The sequence below is a fragment of the Falco biarmicus genome, chromosome 6 (assembly GCF_023638135.1).
Source record: "Falco biarmicus isolate bFalBia1 chromosome 6, bFalBia1.pri, whole genome shotgun sequence".
NCBI lineage: Eukaryota > Metazoa > Chordata > Aves > Falconiformes > Falconidae > Falco > Falco biarmicus.
This window is the reverse complement of record NC_079293.1, coordinates 80,103,816-80,124,551: the sequence shown is the minus strand read 5'-3', so window position 1 is coordinate 80,124,551 and position 20,736 is coordinate 80,103,816. Positions and strand designations below refer to the sequence as shown.

The following is a 20,736-nucleotide window of genomic DNA, read 5'->3' as shown; positions in this document are numbered from 1 at the left end:
ATCAGCTGCCGAGCGGCGCGGGGTGTTCGGTGAGGGAGGGCTTTGCCAACACCGACACGGAGGGCGCTGCCGCCTCAGCTCACGGCCCGGGGTGAGGGGCGGGCGGTCACGTGGGCCGTGCCCGCGCCCCAACGGCCCTGCCCGCCCGCACGTGCGCCGTGCTGTGCCGACGGGCGCCAGCGGGAGGCAGGGGCCGGCCGCGCGCCCGCCGCGCCTGCGCGGAGAGGCGGGGCTCCCCCCGCGACACCCCTCCCCCCCCGTCACACCCCTCCCCCCCCCGTGACACCCCCCTCCCCGCGGCGGCGGGGGGCGCGGCGGGCTGGGCGCGCGTGCGCAGCGGGGGCCGCTCTGGCGGGGCTGAGGCGGGCCGGGCCCGGCGGGCCGGTTGCTCGTCCGCTTCCCTGCCGGCCCGCCCGCTCGGCTCTGCCGGTCAGCGCCGTCCCCGGGCGGGGCGGGGCGGGGCGGGGCAGGGGGGCGGGCTTACCGCTCCGGTATGTCGCAGACTGCCATGTCCGAGACCTACGGTAGGAACCGCGGGCGGGGCGGGCTGGGGGAATCCTCCTCTTCCTCCTCCCCGCCGGGGGAGCGGGTCTGGGCAGTCACCCCCTGAGGAGCGGGGGGGGGAGGGGGGTGCGGCGGGGCCGGTGTGGCGAGAGGAGCGTGCTGGCAGGCGGCGGCTGCCGGGGGTTTCTCTGCCCCGGGGGGTGTGCTTGTCCTTTTCTTATATATATATATATTTATTGTTATTATTCTTTTGCCTGTGAGTTGCCTGTACTGCAGTGCCCTCCCCCGTGCCCGGAGCGAACGCTTAGTGAGCGTTCAGGATTATCTTCCGCGGTGCGGAGGTGCTGGCTCGAAATTTAAGTGAAATCTGGCCGAGGGAACTTGGGCGGTACTTGTTACAGTCGGGTGGATCCCGAAGGGAAGGCGCAGTGCGTGTCCTCCGGGAGAAGCCGCACGTTTCTTTCGTTGGAGGTGGCGTTCCTTTGACGGTCAAGTTAGGATTTCGGGCCTCTTGCCTTAGGTCATCAAAAAAAACTGGTTGTGAGTTAGGCAGAAAGATCAGTGAGTATGTTCGTACGTCCCTGTGCTGGCCTGGATGTTTAACTACTGGTAGTAAAACACCCGAAGGAGTAAGTGGGTGCAGGCACACCCTGGCAGTGATTACACTGGAGCATCAAAGAGCAGTGAGCAGTCTGGAAAAGGTATTGCCGGCTAGGTGGAGGAGATGGGAAGTGACTGAATAGTATTAATTTCTCCTGTTGGTAACTTTGCTTGAAACAGCTCTGCTTGATTCAGTTTGGTTTTTCTCCCCTTTCCCGAACTTACAGTTCTGTAATATTTTGCAGTATAAAGATGTCATCATACGTGTAAATGTAGTCATAGTCCCTGTGATAGGTTGTTGGAGAGTAAGATCAGAGCTGAATACTGTGACAAACCCCCGCTGTCATTTTCTAGCTTTGTCTGTTGCAGCATCTTCAGTAGCTATTCAGACTTTAGAGCTGGACTTGCATCCTGTTGCTTTTAGTTAGTCTTGAAAATGAGGAATAGTTTGGATAATTAAAGCAAAATAGGACACAACAACTCAGCTAATGGTGAGGGAGGCTGGGGCGCCCATCAGAAGCTCTTACTAGTAGGCTAACTGACCTGATTGTTTCTGCTGTGTAAGTCAGTTTATTTTCAATGCTCTTGTCATCCGTGCTTAAAGCACTGAACTAAGAGGCAAAATGAGGCAAGAGTGTGGTGCAGCCCTGGAAGTGCAAACGTTAGGGTATTAAGATCCAGCTTCTTTTTTCCGTACTTTCTTGAAACATATAACATTTATATGTAGAAACCAGAGGTGCACTTTGTAGATCTAGATTTGAGTTTAAAGTAATTCTTCATGCTCTGAACTCTTGTGAACAAGAACGGGGATCGGTTTGGCTGTGTTTATAGTAGGATTGGTGGTCTCTCTAAGCAGAGGGGTTGGTAGACAACCAGAGATGATAGAATTTTCAGTGGTGTTCCTCTTTTGATGCTGTAACAGTAAGCAAGCTAAATAGATTATTATATCTTGAACAAGTACACTTCAACAATTTTTGCATCATTCCAGTGATGCAAAATAGTGATTGTAAGCCCACTGTAGCTGTTGATACTTTCTGATTGTTTTGGTATCCTAAGATAATTAAAATTGGAGAGTTTGCAGTTGTGGGTTGTTCCTTTTGTTTGTTTCATTCTGGTTTGGTGTATTTCTCTTTCGAGTTTCAATGTTTCTTCTGTTCTTACACAAGCTACAAAAATTCTGAGCTAGAATACTTGAGAGTTCCAAGTTTTAGAGTAGATAGAAGAATAAAAACTAAGTTATAATGTTTAACAATGGCTATACCATCACTGACTAACAGTAATCAATATCTAATTTTGCAGTGTCCTGTCCATATATGTAGCAGCCCAATTGACATTCAAAGTAAACAGTATGATGTGATAAAATCATGGATCTTCCGTGCTTGATGAACTCTCTGGGATTTAGAGTGCTCGCTGTCCTAACGGTGTTTCTGACCAGCTGTTACAGGGATCATCAAGGACGGTAGAAGTATTAGGGGAGTTTCCCACTGGTGGCTGAGGTCAGTTGTTGCTGTATCGCCTCAGTGCTGGAATCCCTGTATCTTCTGCCCTTGTAGATGCTTATTCATGAGTTGGATTTTTCATCTTATCACCTGGATTATGAGCCGTTCTGATTACGTAACCTCAAGCTTTTCATCCTGTATGGATAGGCTCAGGAAAGCGGTTGGTGGTTTGTCTGACTTTTATATGACTTTAATTTTGCTGTGATGTTTCACCTTCTTTTCCCTTTGAAAGGAGGGGATTTTTTTCTGATATTTTTCTCAATCCAAGAGAACCTTTCCTCTGGTCTGCCCTTTCTGCCTATCCACTTAATTATCCACCTCAGTTAATTTACATGTCTCTTCCTGTTGGGTCTTTTTTTCCTGCCTGAGTTCTTTTCTCTGTGTCAGATTGTCTGCTTTGATTGTCTGTTTTTCCCAAGTCTTTTTGTCCCTTACTGTGATTCTTGTCTCTTCCTGCTTCAAATCAGCTTCTGTAGCCTCTCACTAAATTCTTTGTTCGCAATCCATATTTTCTCTCCTGTGGATCTGTTTCATCAGTTGTATATCTTCTGCTCTTAACTTTCCGATCTGTTTATCGCTTTCCTATGTGATCAATTCATTTCACTTATAAAGTGCCAAAACAAACCGATCATGAATTAAAAAAAAAATCCGTGAATTAGAGACTGAGTTTAGAAAGACTGTTTTACTGCTGCTTTTGGGAGAGGAAGGTCATTCTTTAAAAAGTTACCTGGTAACATTGGAAACAAATCTCTTATTCATAGGAAAATCATTTTAACTCAAATTTTCTGATATGCGGTGGCCTCTCTATGGACAGGTGCTGTATAACAACACATGGATGCTTTCTGCTTCCAGTTGCAAAATGCTATCAGTTTTATGTTATGGGAAATACAGACTGACATAAAAGTAGCTTACCCTTATAGGTAAATGCAAAGCAACCTTTGGATTTTAAATGGTAGAAGGATAGAAGAAAGGTGGTAGTACCTTTAGGTAAACATGATAAGTAAGATTCCAGTCAAATCTCTTCAGTCCTTACTTCCCTCTATTTTTTCCACCAGTATCTACTACTCACAGTCTGGTCACATTGGTTTATTAATCTCTGTTGTTGTCAGAGAATGTGTAGTCTTTCTGTCCATTTAAAAGTACTCCTTTTTGGTCTGGACAACTTGATTCATCCTTTTCTCCCCGTCTCACCCCCCTTAACTGATGGTCTCTGCATTTATCACCCTGGCCTTTGGTTTATTTCAAATCTGATTTTATTGCTTAGAGGGCATAGCTCTTTTGCTTGTCAGATGTTCCCTCTTTCAAGCATTCATTATGCAAATTGGAATAGAGCCAGGCTTATCTGTTCTACCTGTTTATCTTGCTAACTCTTATTGCTAGAGAAAGGAGTAAGCTGGGGGAACAGGTCCTCTTGTCTCTTATTTAGAGGCAGCGTATGCCAGTAGGAATGTTTCAGAGCACTTTTCCCTTTTGCAGACTTGTGCAAAATAGAAAATGTGAAACTATTAGAAGACTTCTTCATGGCGTGAATTAGTTTCCAAAGGGTCAGCATTAATGAATGTAAGTTCTACTCATCAAGGAGTTAGAAGACAAAACAAACTGAGATTGAGGATATAATTCGGGGGTTTTTCCCCTTCTGTATTAGCAAGCATATAAGAAAAAATACAGTACAGAGTACATTTTAAAGACTAAGCTGTAGTAGCTCAGAAGCTGTTCTGTTATTCCTTCTGCTGGAATAAACTTCGGTCAAAGGAGGAGGTTGCATGTCCGGGGGTGGTTTCCACATCAGCCATCTGTTTTTGCTGGTACTTGAGTCAAAGCCCACGATTGTCTCCTCCTTTCCCCTCGGCTCCCCACCCCATCCCACCCACGTGTGGTTTAGCAGCTGATGCATCTTTGGGATGGAGCCACAGTTTTACTCCTTTTCACCTATGCTAGAAAACGAGTTTTGTTCCCTGTACCCCCTACCCAGTTTGGGATCAGGTGATGCATGTAGCTCACAGAGGGGAGTAAGTTGATTATTTACATTGTCTTATTTGCTTAAACAGCCATGCTATCCTATTTTTCATCTCTCTATGCTTTCTCTAGGACATGTCTTGTAACCCTTTTTCCTTTTGGCACAGAGTTCAGTTTTCATCCCAGGTCTTTCCTGTATAATGACGATCATCTTTACAGGCAAAGTACTTGAGCTTTTCTAGACCTTTTCAGTAGCCAGTGTGGTAGCAAGCATTTGTAACATCTGAATGATGTTGCTTTTCAGCTTTTCCGTGAAGAAGGATCAACAGGATTCAAAAGAAAAACTTCTCTAGGGTGACAGCCTTGGCAGCTAACTGGAATGTTGGAGCTCAGAGCTGCTTTGTCAATCACACAAAAAAAGGCCAAAGAAAAAAAAAAAAAACTATGAAATTAAGTGACTTGACTTCTATGGGAAGAGGAGAAGAGGACACCAAAAAGAAAAACTACAGCAATTAAGCAGTAGTGAAGCACTAGAATATGAGTTGCATTTGGTGAAATTGCAAAGAATGAATATATAAAAGTTTTTCCCAAGTGTGAGTGCACAGTGATGTTACAGCTGGGCTAAAAGAAGCTGCCCAATCTCAGCAGGTTTCTGCATTACCTAACTGTGCTAAACTTTTAGATACATCTGCAGAGTTCAAAGAGAAGATATTTCATGTCCTAAATAAAAAGTTATAAAAATGTAATTGATGTGCTTCCCTTTATCATACAGTATGACATTATAAGAAAGAAATTTCAGAATAACAAAATGAAGAATGTTCTCCCTGTTCTTACCTGGTATTACCTTACTTATTAATATGCTAGGCTGTGAACTTCAAAATTTGTTAAATATGGATATTTGTGACTTTTGGTATTGGCAAATCCCTTTGGTTTTTTGTCCTTCCTTGCAGTTGATTAAATGTGCAAGGTATTCCATATTTCCTGAAATGTGTTATCCAGTCCTTGTGGATAAACCGTTAACTTAAGTCCAGAAGCCTTTTGCTGTTTTGAACTATTAATATAAAATTGGAGTGTAAACTGATGGAAGCACTGTTACATTTGTGAATGTGACTTTTAAAGTGTCATTTAGTCTACCTGTGTTTGGAAACATTGCTGCCGCCTTTGGTGCAGAAAGATTTTTATTTTTGAATGATAAGATTTTGATATGAAAGTAAGAGAAATGTGTTTTAGTCTACCATACAGTAAACAAGTGAATTGTAACTGCAGCTTCAGGTTTCACCTTAGAACACCCGTTTGCTATTTTGCCAGAGGGAAATAATGGGGTTTTGTCTACTAAGTGTATTGAATGGGCATTTAAGTGATTTATTTGTAAGAAAGATTCCCTTTTAAAGTTGTCTGGCAAATAGAATCTTGATAGGAATTGAGAGTCTATTATAAAGTGCTGCTAGAATGTGCTCTCAGTTTAAAGACACGAATATAAAATCCCTAAATAGCACTCTTGCTTTCAGAGCGAAATATAAAGCAACTCCACTTAAAACACCTCAGGAAAACTACGTTGCTGTTGTGAAGCTGTTCTGGATCTGTCCCTGACAGTGACACCGTTGTCTCAGTTTCTCGCTGGCCTCCAGCCTGTCTGCACAGAACAGAGCAGTGTGTTAGATTTGCTGTTCATCATGGGTTTGGGGTTGCACAAGTACAGCGTCATGAACTGTGTTTAACAACCAGCACTCACAGTTACAGAGCACATTAGCACAGGAATACAGTTTTGGTTTTCTTCTTTTCCTGGTTTAGTTTGGAAGTAGCTGTTACACTACGGTCAATAACCTTCCTTTGAAAAAAGGAAGGTAGATGTCATTTTTGTAGTTGTTTTTAACAAGAAAGTCTAACAAACAGCATTCACTGGCTACAGAGGAGAACCAGTTTTAACTGGATTTTAGATTTACTTTTTGAAAAACTGCAGAGACCAAAACCAGATTATTTCCATTGTGACTATGTCTCAGAACATCTTGCTTTTTGAGGAACTCTCTGAAAGTGGTAAAAACAGTGAGATTACACCCACCCACAGAAGTTTAAATATGCAAAAAGGTACACAAGACAGCTAACTAGTGATACTGGGTCCATTAAAAGAGAAACTTGGCTTGCTTTCAGAGATGAATTCTTTCTTAACCTAACATTTTGGGGCTATTGGTGATATCTGCATTTCATACTAACAGTGAAGGTTTGGTAAACGAAGCATTCTCAGCTTCAGCACCTTTTGCAGTTGAGATGACATGAAGGGCCCTTCTTCACAGAAGATAACATACAAAATTTTCACAACCTGAAGCAAAATCCTTTTTGTAACTTATTTTTTCCGTCCAGAAAGCATGAGCAGCTGAGTGGGGGTGTGAAGAATGTGTTTGGAACAGAATGTCTTGAGCATCTAAATGGTCATATTTGTGAGCACGAAACAGCAGTCTCTTTCTGAGAAGGGTAGAATACAGAATCTATACCAAACCTGTTAAAACACTTGAGACAAGAAAAATCATGCAAAGGTAAAATGTAAAAAAGCAAAAATCCTTAGTAAAAACTACCTCACTTTAAATATGAATGAAATTTGGAAGACAGGTGAAGACAAAAAAGGATGGTGGACATTCCCAGGGCTCATAGGCCTCTGTTTTCCTCGTTGATTTCGTCAGTGGGAGTTTTGTTACCATATGAGAAACTTGCTTATTGATTTTACCATTGCTAGAGGGTGTTTATGAAGTACCGTAACAAATAACAATTCCTGCATGAAATGATATGAGCAGGTAGATTTGTGTGCATGTTAATTCAATTTGCAAAACTAGACTCAAACAAGCTTCCAATAGCGATGTATCAGTGCTTTGACTTGCTTAGCATAGTCTATTTTATATTTTTTTTCTGCCATCCCTGGGACAATATCTATGTAACCCATCTGACAGCTCTGAACACTGGTAATGAAATTCATGTTAAGTTTTTATTTTTGTTGATATTGCAAACCTAATCCTTTTCATCGCATGCTTACCTGATGTCTTCTGGAGACCTGCTATGTTTATAAGAAAAACTGTGCAATAAAGTTGTAAAGGTGACTGTAAAGAAAACTGCTGGTGGTAGAAAAATACATAGTGGATCCTGGGTGAACTGTAAAGGTTGCCTAGTTTGCTATATGTTAGGGGAAGGAATTGTAAACCTTCTAATCACAGTTTATCAGTGTATATGTTTGAGAGGGGTAAGACAAGGAAGCTTTCTTCAGTCTTTAGCCAAACTGAAAGCAGATCTGAGAAGGTAGTATTAAAGCATTATATGTAGCGGTTGAAATAATACAAATGGACCATAAATCTTGAATACATGTATTACTAATGCACGCTGATGTAAATGGCTCATAAATGGGTAAAGTACCAGAAGTATCTGTATCTTCATTTACCCTGCGGAGGAAATGTGAAAGCAGGCATTCCAGAATAAAAATTACTTCTTGCCTGTAAATTCTGTAGAAAAATATTGTAGGTGTTCTAGCTTTACAAGTATTAAACCAGAGTTTTAAGCAGTTAATATAGAGAAGTTCAAATCAATGTGAATAAAAATTTTTAAAAATATTTAGAAGTACCAAAACATACAGATTTAAAGAAACAACATCGTTATATAGGATGTTTGTACTGACTGTAGTTAATGCCTTACATACCTTTAAAACAGGTTACTGGAATACAAGTCAGCTATATACCTGTAATTCAGCGTATTTTAACTTAATTCAGATTCAGCCATTTCCATCTCTTCTTGTCATTCTTCTATCTCCATAAAGAGATAGCATTCTTAGCTCTTACTTTGTAACATCGCTATTGAATGCACTGGTTTATTCTTCAGTTTTATTGTTATTTTGTTGATTTTGTCATCTGTTCCCTTCTCTTTGAAATAACAGCTACTAGAGAATAGCTAGCTTGTGTACTTGGTCTTGTGGAAAAAAAATGTGAGTGCATACTAAAATTCAGCAGTTTCTTTTTTTTGTCTTTCAATCTTCAGATTTCCTGTTTAAGTTCTTGGTCATAGGAAATGCTGGCACTGGAAAATCCTGTTTACTGCACCAATTTATTGAAAAGAAATGTAAGTATATGTGAGCACAGTAGGAGTCTCCATTGCTTTGTACCACAGATGAAGGCTCTCCTTCATGGGTGTTTATTCTTTGTATGGAAGTTCCCCTAATTCTCTTACTTGTTTAGATGGGGATTTTGACTGAGAAATGTGTCCAGAACCATACTGTAAATCTTTGTTGCTCACTGTTTGCCCTCCAATCAAAAGCCTGATATTGAGCACTATTCTTTATTATTCTTAAATAAATATAACAGGATGTTGATGAAAATACAGACTTACTTTTAGTGAGAGTTGTGTCTTGCAACTGTAAGCTTTCCTAGGTATAGAGACTTGAATCTTTTAGAAAAAATACCGAACAGATGAAAGAGAAGTTGAATTGTTTGGTTCTGTTTAGAACCTGTAGTCTCTTTCTAAATAGACATTCAGTGTTCTTTGATAAGGACTGTGCTCTATGATAAGTACTGGCAGAGACTCAATTGTAAATTTAGAGATAAACAGATGATATAAAAGAAAATTTCATGTTGGGTAGTGCACTTAGCATCATGATTAAACAAAAATAATACGCGTTTAGAAGCCTTCTTACCTTGCTCAACCAAATGTTAATTCACCTTATCTCTCAAGGAATAATTTTATGTGTAAACACTAAGGAACATGGCATGTTTCTAGGATTGAGCTTGAACTGTGTCCTTGCTTCTAGTAAGGGCAGTTGTCTGTTGCTGATAATCTGTGATATCAACAGTGTACATAGAGCAAGTATCTTAACTTTGCGCTTTAAAGAAGTAGCTCTTGCTTATTCGTGTCTTTTTGTGCTCTGCTTTTCCATGAATTTAAATTTTAAATTGCACACAATTGGTAAAAAAGTGTACAAATGTTGTCTTGCTATTTATTAATGTGAACGGGGAATGAGTTGATTAAGGCAAGTGTTTCTAGTAGTAATTTTGAATTGAATAAGCTGTTCAAAAACTGTAAGTTTTCAAAATAAATAATTCAAAAATTTATTTCTGCATGGTGGCAGCAGACATGAGTGGCACTGAATATGATGATTCAGGAAACAGTTTGTAAGTTGAACACTGGGGAGTTTCAATTGCACTTAAATTGGACTATGTGAAAACTAGTTATTCACTCTATATAGTCTCCAAATAAGTCTTGTTTTTATTTCTTTTTTGTAGTCAAAGATGACTCAAATCAATATAGTCTCCAAATAAGTCTTGTTTTTATTTCTTTTTTGTAGTCAAAGATGACTCAAATCATACTATAGGAGTGGAATTTGGTTCAAAGATCATAAATGTTGGTGGCAAGTATGTAAAATTGCAGATATGGGATACAGCCGGACAAGAGAGATTCAGGTACACTTTTCAGTCCTCGTATTAAGTGTTGTTAAATTGTTCCTGTGGGTGTTGGGTATTATCCCTGCGTTTAAGTAGGCATAGTTTCTTGGTCAGTGGAATTGTTAGTCTGCTTTCATATTACTAACTAGGTCAGGTCTTACAACTTGGACATAGTGACAGAGATCCACTGATTCCAGTAAAGCAGCGCTGCCTTGCAGGATTGCAGATTCTGCTCTTTCTTTCATTGGGTATTTTCTGTGATAGTTAAGGTGTACGCGTAGAATATATGGCTAAAAGTTTGTTCCCTAGCCAGACTCAGAATAGTTTTTTAACTAAATGTGTGTGCTTAACGCTGTTTAGAAGACCTTCTGTTGGTTGGAATAAATAAATGCGAGGAGGTTGTATGTAAACTGTTCAAAATCTGCATGAGAGCAATTTTGTAGTATAATACTATTTTATTAAAGGGGGGAAACAATCAGTTGTCAAGTTCACTTGGCTAAATACACTTCTAGAAAGACCAAGATCTCTTGATTTTCTTAAAGAAAAAGCAATGTATTTGTCAGCTTAGAACCACCTATGTATTTTTAGTGCTGTATTTTAACTGTGTCATACATCTGAGGCATAGATCAAACTCAGTAAATATCTAATGTATTCCTGAGTATATTCACCATCAAATAGCACATAATTTTTAAAATATTTTTAGGGGTGGGGTGTGGAGGGGAGGTTTCTTTGGTTTGGGGTGGGGAGGCAGCGGTTAACAAAGGTGAGTATGGTGGTAGAAGTCTGAGTAATAGGCAGCAAGCCAAGTAAATCTTCTATTAGGCAAGCGCTTTGGAGAATCCATGACCACGTAAAGCTGGGCGGTAGTCTCCGTTAATGAGACCTCTTCAGTGTGTTGGCCAGATACCCTGAGGTTCTGAGGAGCTTGGAGGCTGTGTACTTTCAGAGGCTTGTGCAAATTCTGCTCATTCAAGTTCAAATTGTTCACAGATGTGCAAGTCTTTTTTTCTGTTGCTTTTTATAATTTGCCTAATTCTTTTCTTTTCAAGGCTGATCACACCTCTATGTACTTAGCAGGTGGTTTTTTTTCTGCGTCCTCTGCCTTTTGAAGGATGCTTTGCTTTGGTTTGCTTGCCTCCTTTTCAACTTAAGGAGTCTTAAATTGTTCCATTACAGCTAATTTGCTCATTCTTTTCTCACTGTTGAGATTTCAAACATAAATTACTTATGTGGGTTTCATGCCACAGAAACCACCATCAGCTCCCAGTTCTGTATCAGGCCATACAGTATGATACGAACTTTGAGAATCCCTGTACAGCTGTATTTAGTGAAAGTGCTTTGTCAGAAGTCTAGTTGTAAATAATCTGCTGCTGCACAGCTGATAATGTTGTCTTAAAAACACATTTTATTTTAATTATGTAAATGATAATTCTGGTTCATAATATAGATTGCATTATATTAATACAGATTTGAAACAATGAAAATGTTATAGAAATGTGTATTTGTAATTCCATTTCAGGTCTGTAACAAGGAGTTACTATAGAGGAGCTGCAGGTGCTTTGCTTGTCTACGATATAACCAGGTGAGAAAGCTAGCAACTCTTTTGCTTATAGACTACCAGATACAGTTAATGCATAGTGATTCCTCCCCAAGTACATAATTCTCTAAAGGAGAATGGGCAGGAAGAAAAGAAAATAAGTACAAAAAGTACTTCTGGTTTAGTGCATATTTAAATTGTAGAACTTGCTTATATGAGATATTGTGAATGTCGTAAACGTAAATGGTCTCAAAGGGTTAGACAAATGCATGGGAGCTGGCCCACCAGCAGCTGGTCTAATCGTGGTGGACTCCATACAACCACTTGCAACAGAAACTAAGAGCAGACTTTAGCCACTTCTAACGAAGGTGGTACACCCCTATTTGTGGAAACAGCTTATTAGTATGCTGATATAACAGGTCATCCTCTGGAAAAGCTAGCCCTACCTATGCATTCCTTAACCGTAGCCCAAAATTCTGTTCATCTCTGCATCTTTTTAGTATTTTAATATTATAGGCAGCCAATAGAATACCTTACCATTACACATTTCTGCTTTTTTTCCTGGCCACCATTGACTGATACTTGCCAATCAGTTTTGTGTTGGTCAATGGTGATTTGCTAGTTCTGTTGCTTTTTGTCTCATGAGCGGACTGTTCTCCTCTGAGCAGTCTCTGAAATCTGTGTTTTGTGCTTAAGGTCAGTTGGACTCACCTGGCAGTCTTGCTGCTTGCAGGCTTTATCTGTGACCACCAGTGCAATGGCTAATGGTGTGTGCTGGGTATCTGCCTGTGATATTACTGGTCTTGACACAAATGTGAACATTCAGAAATACAATTCTACACAAGCATAGTAAATTCTTACAATCCCACCTGAAACTTAAGTATCAGTTGCATTTCACATTAAACAATAACTCATTCTTTTATCCCAAAATTTCCTGCACAAAAGGCTGAAGCTAGATTAGTGCTTAAAATTTTAGTTTTTTACATTAACAGGTTATGTTATAATTGTGTGTATTTATTTATCGTTGTTGATTTAATTTTGCTTTTTAAAAACTTTAAGTTTTTAAATAGTTTCATGAAGGAACTTGATACTCTTCCCAGTTCATAGCTGGCATAATGAGATCGTAGGTGACTTGCCTGACTAGCAGCAGTTTGTTGTTTGCCACAAATACAAATTTGCCTTTTGAGTTTTAGTACAGTGATCTGTTCACAAGAAACAAATGTGTTCTAATAAAGGATGTAATTTTCTACATAGCCGGGAAACCTACAATGCGCTTACAAATTGGTTGACGGATGCAAGAATGTTAGCAAGTCAAAATATTGTGATAATACTGTGTGGAAACAAAAAGGATCTTGATGCAGATCGTGAAGTTACCTTTTTAGAAGCATCCCGGTTTGCACAAGAAAATGGTAAGTAGTACAAAATCCTCATGTAGCATTCAAAGGTGCTTAATACTTAAAATAATTTAAATTTTTGTGCAGTTTGGGAGTACTTTGCCCACAGTACTTTGTCAAGTATCTATAGAAAGGAGAATTCTGTCAGTATGTGAGGCACAGAGAGAGGATAGTGCCTGCAGTGAAAACTACATGTACTGTTTTAAGTCTCATTGTTAGTGATTCTTACAGTCGCAGCTGCTACTGAAAGAATACCTTCTGTGTGGAGATCTGTTCCCTAGGAAATGTTAATACAACTTCAGGTGTTGCCTTGCCTCCAAAGGGCTGAGCACAATTTCCTAGTTTTCAGCATCTTACAGATTCTATGGATCATAGACAAGGTTGGATGGGCTGTGCTGCAGTTGGAACCAATGAGTTTTACTTATGGGGAACTGAGTTCAGTGCATGGCGTGAGTCCAGAGGACCATTACCTGTTCTATTTATTAATAGTATTCAGAATTTTCAGTCTGAGGACACATTTCTGTGGGAGCTAAAACCAATCTCAGTCTGAGCTTCTGTGCTGCAGTCCTGCCGTCAGTAAAACCTGATTTTTACTTTTATAAATCAACTACAGATAAAATTTTCTACCAACTGTGGCTACTGGCTGTCCTTTTGCATATAACTTTCTATTAGTGGGAAACTATGATGTTCTTTGTCTTCATGTGCTATTTTGCAGTGCAGCCCTGGTTATTATCTTTGGATTCCAACCTTCTAGGATTAATATATAAATTTCAGAGGAAGTTTTTTGTGGTTTTGCTATCAAAAGCAGATTTTTCTGGACCATACTATTTGACAATAGTTCTCCTTAAGAAAATTTTGACTGTTCCTAGCTTTCTTGCTTTGAATTACTATGTCAGATACTCCAGACTTGTTTTGAGATTGTTTTTTCTGGTGTCAAATGCAGAGCTGATGTTCTTGGAAACAAGTGCATTAACAGGGGAAAATGTTGAAGAGGCCTTTGTACAGTGTGCAAGAAAAATACTCAATAAAATTGAATCAGGTAAATTGAGATTTATATTCTTTTTTTTTTTTTCCCTGAAAACTAAAAGTACATGTGGAAAGATCGCCATTCAAAGTTCTCGAATAGAATTAACCCTAAGAACCAAAATGTCATTGCAGTAAAATAACCCATCTGCTTTATAGCTGCTTCCTGTATGTTTTAATAGGAATGGATGTCTAAGTCAGATCTGTATACCTAAAAAGGGGAGAGAGTGAATTACAGATATTTTTACAGTGTTTACCTTAACAGTCAGTTCTGAGTGTAGGCTGTGCATTTTGTGGGTTGCTATGTCCCTACAAATATCAAGCCTGACGTGAGACAGTTTTAGCAATGCGGAATAAAAACCTCTTATCAGGGCAGACTTTTAATTCTGCTTCTCATATATAGCAGGAAATAGACTGAAGGGAACTTCAACAGTAATACTGAAAATTTCAGGGATGTTTCCTAGCAACTGTGTTTCTCTGAAGTGACCTTCCTACCTCTGAGTTGAAACCATTTTGACTTTTGCAGATCAAGAAATATACGAAACCTTCTCAGCACAAGTGGGCAGGTTTCTACTGGAGACAGGCTCCTAAGCGTTAGGTGTCATTACAGCTAATTTGCATTCCAGTTTTCCTCTCTTAGCTTCTAGCTGTTTGATATCTTCAAAGTTTTAAGTATTGGCCATGTTGGAAAGTCTGTCTCAGAGTAATTGTTTATTTTGAATGCCAAACACAAATTTTTCGATTATAAGAATATGGTATTTTCGTATGAATTTCCTGATCAATGCACCAAATCAATGCCAAACAGCAGCTTTCATTTTAAACAAACAAACAAAAAAAACCAAACCAAAAAGCAAAGTATAGCTCGTTTTTCATGATACTGATGTAAAGAGGCATTACCGCAACAGAAGTAAGTCCTGTTTTCTGTGAGCTGCTCCTGTTGTCTTTGTGCCAGCACACATACATTGACTCATGGAAAAAGTGGGACTGGAAAGAACCTATGGAGGTCTCTGGTGTAGCCTCCTCTTTAAAGCATGTTCAGGTTCAAAGTGAGAGCAAGTTGCCAGGGTCTTATCAGGGCACATTTTGAGATGTTGGAGGAACAGAGATTCCACAGCCCATCTGAGCAACATGTTCCGGCACTAAGCGGTTGCTGCTATCTACCTAGTCAGTCCCCAGCCTGTACCAGTGCTTGGGCTTGTTCCATCACAGTTGCAGAGCTCTGCATTTGTAGCTGCTGAATTTCATGATATTCCTGCTGGCCTCTGGCTCAGCCAAGGCCTTTTCTTAATGGCAGCCCAACCCTTGACCTATCAGCTGGTCCCCTTAACATGGTGTCATTTGCTAACTTACAGAGGGCTCACATGTGCACAGTGAACCTGAGTAAGTGATCTGAATTATTCAGAGGGATTCTTTGTTTTGGTTGTTTGGGTTTTTTTTGTGGGGGCTTTTTTTCCAGCCTAAATGTTTCTAATCTTGGCCAGTAAAACCTACAGCCGTAAGAACACTTCTGAAGACACGGGGTATGGCAGAAATGGGTACCAGAAGCAGGGAATCATTTCCTCTGGGGGAGTGCTTTATGGAATCCTGCTGTCAGATTGATCCATTTTTGTTTGGCTCAGTATCTACAATATTACTATCTTTGCATATTAGTCTCTGAAAGCAGGTGTATTTTAACAGCATTCACAGAAAACATTTTGGACATTTCCTTTGTTAGAAGTAGTTAGTGCAAATACATTTCTTGTTGCAGCCTAACTCAGAGACAAATTGCTTTGTCATTATGACTAAGGGCACACGGTTGAAATTACAGAATAAAATGGTACAGGTTTGGAATTGCCTGAAAGTAAACAGAATTGTGGTAGATCTCTCCATAACTAGAGCAGAATATTTACTCCATTTAAAACTGCATTTTTTATCTAATGTTGTCAGTTACATCAAAATGTATTGTTTGCACATGATCCATCCTCTTGTGACCATTTTGTTTCTCATCAGGAGAACTGGATCCAGAAAGAATGGGCTCAGGTATTCAGTATGGAGATGCTGCCTTGAGACAGCTGAGGTCACCACGTAGAGCACAAGCACAAAGTGCTCAAGAATGTGGGTGTTAAAGAAACAAAACACAAAAGCCCAAATACTTCCTTTAGATATGGAAGGTAAGGTTACAAAAATCTCAGGGTGTTGGATAAATTACTGTATTTCATAAATGTGCTGTATTGAGAGCTTGGCTTTTTCACAGTTAGCCTGTAAAGGAACATAGAATCTAGTGAAATAATGCACAGTAGAATGGATGGGGTTTTTTATACTTTTTTTTCTTCTACCGTCTGCCCACTAAAGCAAGACTACTGCTCTTAATGAAGTATTTCTAGATCTTTGCTTCCTCTGAGTAATGCTGTGGAAAACATCTTAAAATTCTGCATTCCTGAAATGCGTTATAGCCCTAATAGTTCCCTAATGCACTGTAGGGAAGGTGAATCATTTGTGTTGTATCGTGGACAAATATTACTAGAAATGAGAATTCACAAAATGTATGGTGCAGTGTCTTGTCCAAAGCTATTATATAGTCTTTTCTGAAAATACGAAGTTTAAAAGCTAAGACTTGAGAACTACAAATAATACTGGATTTAAAACCTCTACTGACTTTTTTTTCCTACCTAAAAGAAGTCTGAGGTAGTTTTGATTCCTTTCTGCTATGAGCAGAATTGTGAACAAGAGAATAGTAGTATTTGCTGCTTAGGCAGTGTTGTCATCTTAACAAAGCTCTTCTAGGGCTGTTGCATCCTGTGGAAAGGGTGTGCAGTCTTCTAAAAGTCTTCCAAAGACATTCTTCAGAGAAAGTGAGGAACAGATTTTTCCCTTTAGCAGTGGTAGGGGAAGAGATGTAAGTCATGTAACCTACTTCTAAATACAGCTTGGTGGTTAGTCTTTCTTATAAACAGTTGTCCTTAAGACACTTCTCTGTTCATGGATTTTACTACTTGCAGTATGTAAGTGGCTCCTGGGGCAGTCCTTTCTCCCTGTGTAGTTAATTATTCTGATATAATTAATCCTTATTCCTCTAATACAAGAACTGTGATACCAAATTAAACAAGTACCACAGACACAGTTATTGCATCATTTTTACTGTATTAAATTTTCTTATCAGTTTGAGCAGTGCACACCAGCAGAAGCTTTACAGAATGTTAAATAAGGCGGCATACAATTCTACATTCTCATATTTTGTTCTGTATTTCAGGAGCTTGGCTCCCAATTAAAGCTCAGAATTTTAAATAATGGATAGGAATCCTTAAACTGCTTTCCTCCTTTATTTTCCTCTTATAAAATATCATCCTTCAACTAAGAGACTGCTGGAAAAGCACATTAATTTAGTTCAGCTTTGGTCTGGCTCCACAGGAGTGAATATTTACTGATCTTACTTCAGGAGCTGAGTTTCCAGATTGATCTGATGTAGATAATTGATGGTGGTCTTGTGTGTTTTACAGCTGTCCTTGCAAATGGTGTTTGAAGAAACAGAAAAGCTTGAAGGCTATGCAGTTCTTAAAAACACTTTTCCGCTATCTACAAACAGAACAGACCACTGCTGACAGAAAGGTGTTCCATGTGGTGTGGGGCAGGAATGTTCACATGACACAAAAGTCTGCAAAGTGAACTTGATAATTTGGTGGACAATATTAAGACATACCTGTATGTAAACATTTTCCATTACCTATTTTTGTTCTTTCACCTCTAGTTTAAAGCATTGCTATATACTGTAAATAATGTAACAGTAAATTTACAAAGCATGGTATACTTACGTATGCTGATAGTGTTGCACTACAAGCAGTTTAATATTTTATTTTTTTATCATATAAACAAATTTAACTGAGGTAGGCTTTGCCATGTTTGTTTGCCGCACAATAGTTTATATTTATGACCTGAATTATAAAACCACTGGCACTGTTGGTGAGGGGTGGTGGTTATATTTTTTTCTTATTTAGCTTGCCACATTATAACAAGATGTTGACATGACTGATTTTCAACATGTGGTTAGGACCCACAGTTACATTTACTAATATGACAACTTGGAAAAGTAATTTTTGTTGACATTCACATATCTTGTTTTATCACAGTTCTTAAATAATTTCTGAAGCTCTTTTATCAAAGTTCAAAAGTTTTGAAAAAATACGTTTGAAGTCTCTCAAATGGCTGTTGACTGACTTGGATTTTTTTTCTCGGTCCTGATGTTTTGTATAGCACTGGCATCATGAAGGTGGAATGTGTATGTGAACAGAAAATGTGCATCATCTGTGTGTGTTGTAATTCTAGGGCAGGGCCATGGGCTTGTGGAGAGTTACCACAGCAGGAGTTCTCCTAATCTTTCATCACGGAACGATCAGCTGTGAATATATATGATCTCTGTTGAAGCACACCTGGTGAAGTAGTGCTGCACCCCGGTGGGTGGTTCTAAAATAGCCTGAGAGTATGAAATCTAAAATACTAATTTCTTAAAAATTCATTAAGTTCAAAAACTTTAATTTTAGAATTAGGCTTTAAAATTAGGAATTTGCAGTCTGTCTTGCTGGAGCTTTGCCTTTGAACTTCATGTGAGTCCATTATACATATTGCCCCCAGGAGACTTGTGGAAAGGGAAAGGGAAAACCCAGGCATACTACTTAAGGAGTTCTTTCTTCCTGTGAAACTCAACGGGAATTTCAGCCTTGGTACTGATTCCTGCCCCCCGCCCCTCCCCATGCTAAAACACAATTCAGACTTTCTTTCCTGCCCTCTCTTTATTGTGGGGAACAGGCATGGGGCAAGAGACTAGGAATCTTGTCTTCATTCCTCAGCTGGAGACAGAAGAGACTTGCAACGTGTCTAAATATTGTGTATTGTTTTCACAGTGCTGTGACAACTGATCAGGTAAGAAACCCGGGGCTATTGCTTTGCCAGACAAGCAGCTGCAGAACTAAGCTCGTGTTTCTGGAGGTAGCTGAATTCTCCCAGTTCAGAGGGACAATTTCACTTGTACTGATGAGAATCACTAGTGACATCTTTACTTAGTTATACACCTAATTGAATGTCTCCTTGGAAAACACAAAATAATTCATTTGGTCAGAACTCAGTACTAAAATTACAAGGTCAAACATGCTTTATTATTTTCTATATATGAGTATTTTCTATTTAAGGGTTACTTGTCAAGTGCATGTTTAAAAACTAAACCAGAAAACTGAACTTAACAGTGTAATTCAGAGGGCAGTTAAAGCACGAGAGCAAAACAAGAATGCTACCCAGAGGTATGCCATCATTTATGCAATTAGAGTTGTGTTTAAAACTATTCCCTTTCTCCTGGTATTTTTGGTTCAAATGAATGCTTATATGAAAACTATATACCTTAGGTCATCTCTGAATTAAAAGGAGATGAGTTTGGTCTGTACTTGAAAAGCCTATGGACCCAACAGCCTAAGTTGTTTGTATCTCTCCAAGGTTATATTTAAGATTTGATTTGCTGCCTAACTAACAGCAGTTATTTCCAAGGAGTATCTTCTGCCTGGTGAGAGTGTAAAGTATTTTTGAAGCAGCTTAACTGCATTTACAAGAGCATCAAAGAACTACAAAGAAACTTACCTGTCTTAATCCTCACTGAGTTTATTTTGGCTTCCAGTACACAGAACTGGAAGTAACTACCCAAAGCAAGTCTCTTGAAGGAGATGGTGTTGGTTCCAAATCCCCAAACCAGTTCTGGAAAAAGACAAAGTACTGGGGAGTCTGTTCCCCTCTTTACCACTATCTAATCAGGTTTCTTGGTACACTGACAAAGGTGAAAGCAGAGTACTTGCTTATCAGCTGGGACATGGCACCAGTAAAGCTAAAGGTCTCCTGTCACTCTTACAGTGGTTGAAGGGGTAGTCTTGGCTGTGGATCAAAGTTCCTTTCCATCATTACAGTAGCAGTTGAAAGGAGCAGGGGAGTGCTGTTAATTAACTCTACTGCTTTTCAGTAGAAATTTTAGGGAGTTGGCACAGATTTTCTTAGACTACTTCCTGTCCTTTTCCCTTTGCATACAGGACTGGGCTCTTTTGTATACTTAGTTCTTATGATCATTTTGGTCAAGTGTCTGTAGTTAATAAGCAGTAAGCACAGTTTTAACCTTTCTGTAACCAACAGTCTCAAGCTGTCCCCTTCCTACCTGGAAGGAAAGAATGGTGTCATTATAATGAGGTTTGCCAGTTTTATTATTCTTTTAATGTATATTCTTTCTGTACACACATTAACCAGGTTAATGTGCATGTTTTGTAGTATTGCAACCTTTTATGCTGCATATCTTGCTAACATTTTAAAAAAAACACTTTCTAAACTGGCAACTCCGGAGGGAAATACTGTTGGAAGCAATAGCTCTTACCCATACAAGCTATAGTTCACTATTTCTTCTCTGAGGGTTTTTATTTCTAGGAATAAACCTCATGCCAATAATAGCCCTGGAACAGATTTTAGCCTTTAGCATTACAGTTGACACAGCAAACCAAACCTAGCTCACCTCATCGGTAAGTTATAGGTAGGTTACATTATGTATTATTTTAGTGTAAAATTCTTACTTTACCAAAGCAAGATGGCTTGGGAGTTTTACATGAACCAGTACTGGGTACCTATATCCTAGGATTTATTGGATGTGGAGCTTTAGCTGTTCAGACCGTTGAAAGATTTAAATGTCTTATTAAAGCCTGTCTTGCCTTTTAATGAGTCTGTTGGCCTACACTATTTAATGCTTGTATCCAGCACCAAATAAAAAAAAATCTTTCTTGATTTTCTAGGTACTTTCTATTTACTTCAGCAAGCAGAACTTG

General features: G+C 39.3%; 1 protein-coding gene across 1 annotated transcript; it reads left to right on the top strand.

Moving 5' to 3' along the window:
- Nucleotides 1-369: 369 nt before the first annotated feature.
- On the top strand, nucleotides 370-20,629 carry RAB4A (RAB4A, member RAS oncogene family). Its single transcript, XM_056343354.1, has 8 exons — nucleotides 370-524; nucleotides 8,571-8,651; nucleotides 9,871-9,985; nucleotides 11,487-11,549; nucleotides 12,759-12,913; nucleotides 13,842-13,937; nucleotides 15,911-16,071; nucleotides 17,398-20,629. The coding sequence occupies exons 1-7, from the start codon at nucleotides 494-496 to the stop codon at nucleotides 16,024-16,026; spliced, it is 657 nt and encodes a 218-aa protein (XP_056199329.1). The 5' UTR covers nucleotides 370-493; the 3' UTR covers nucleotides 16,027-16,071; nucleotides 17,398-20,629.
- Nucleotides 20,630-20,736: the final 107 nt, after the last annotated feature.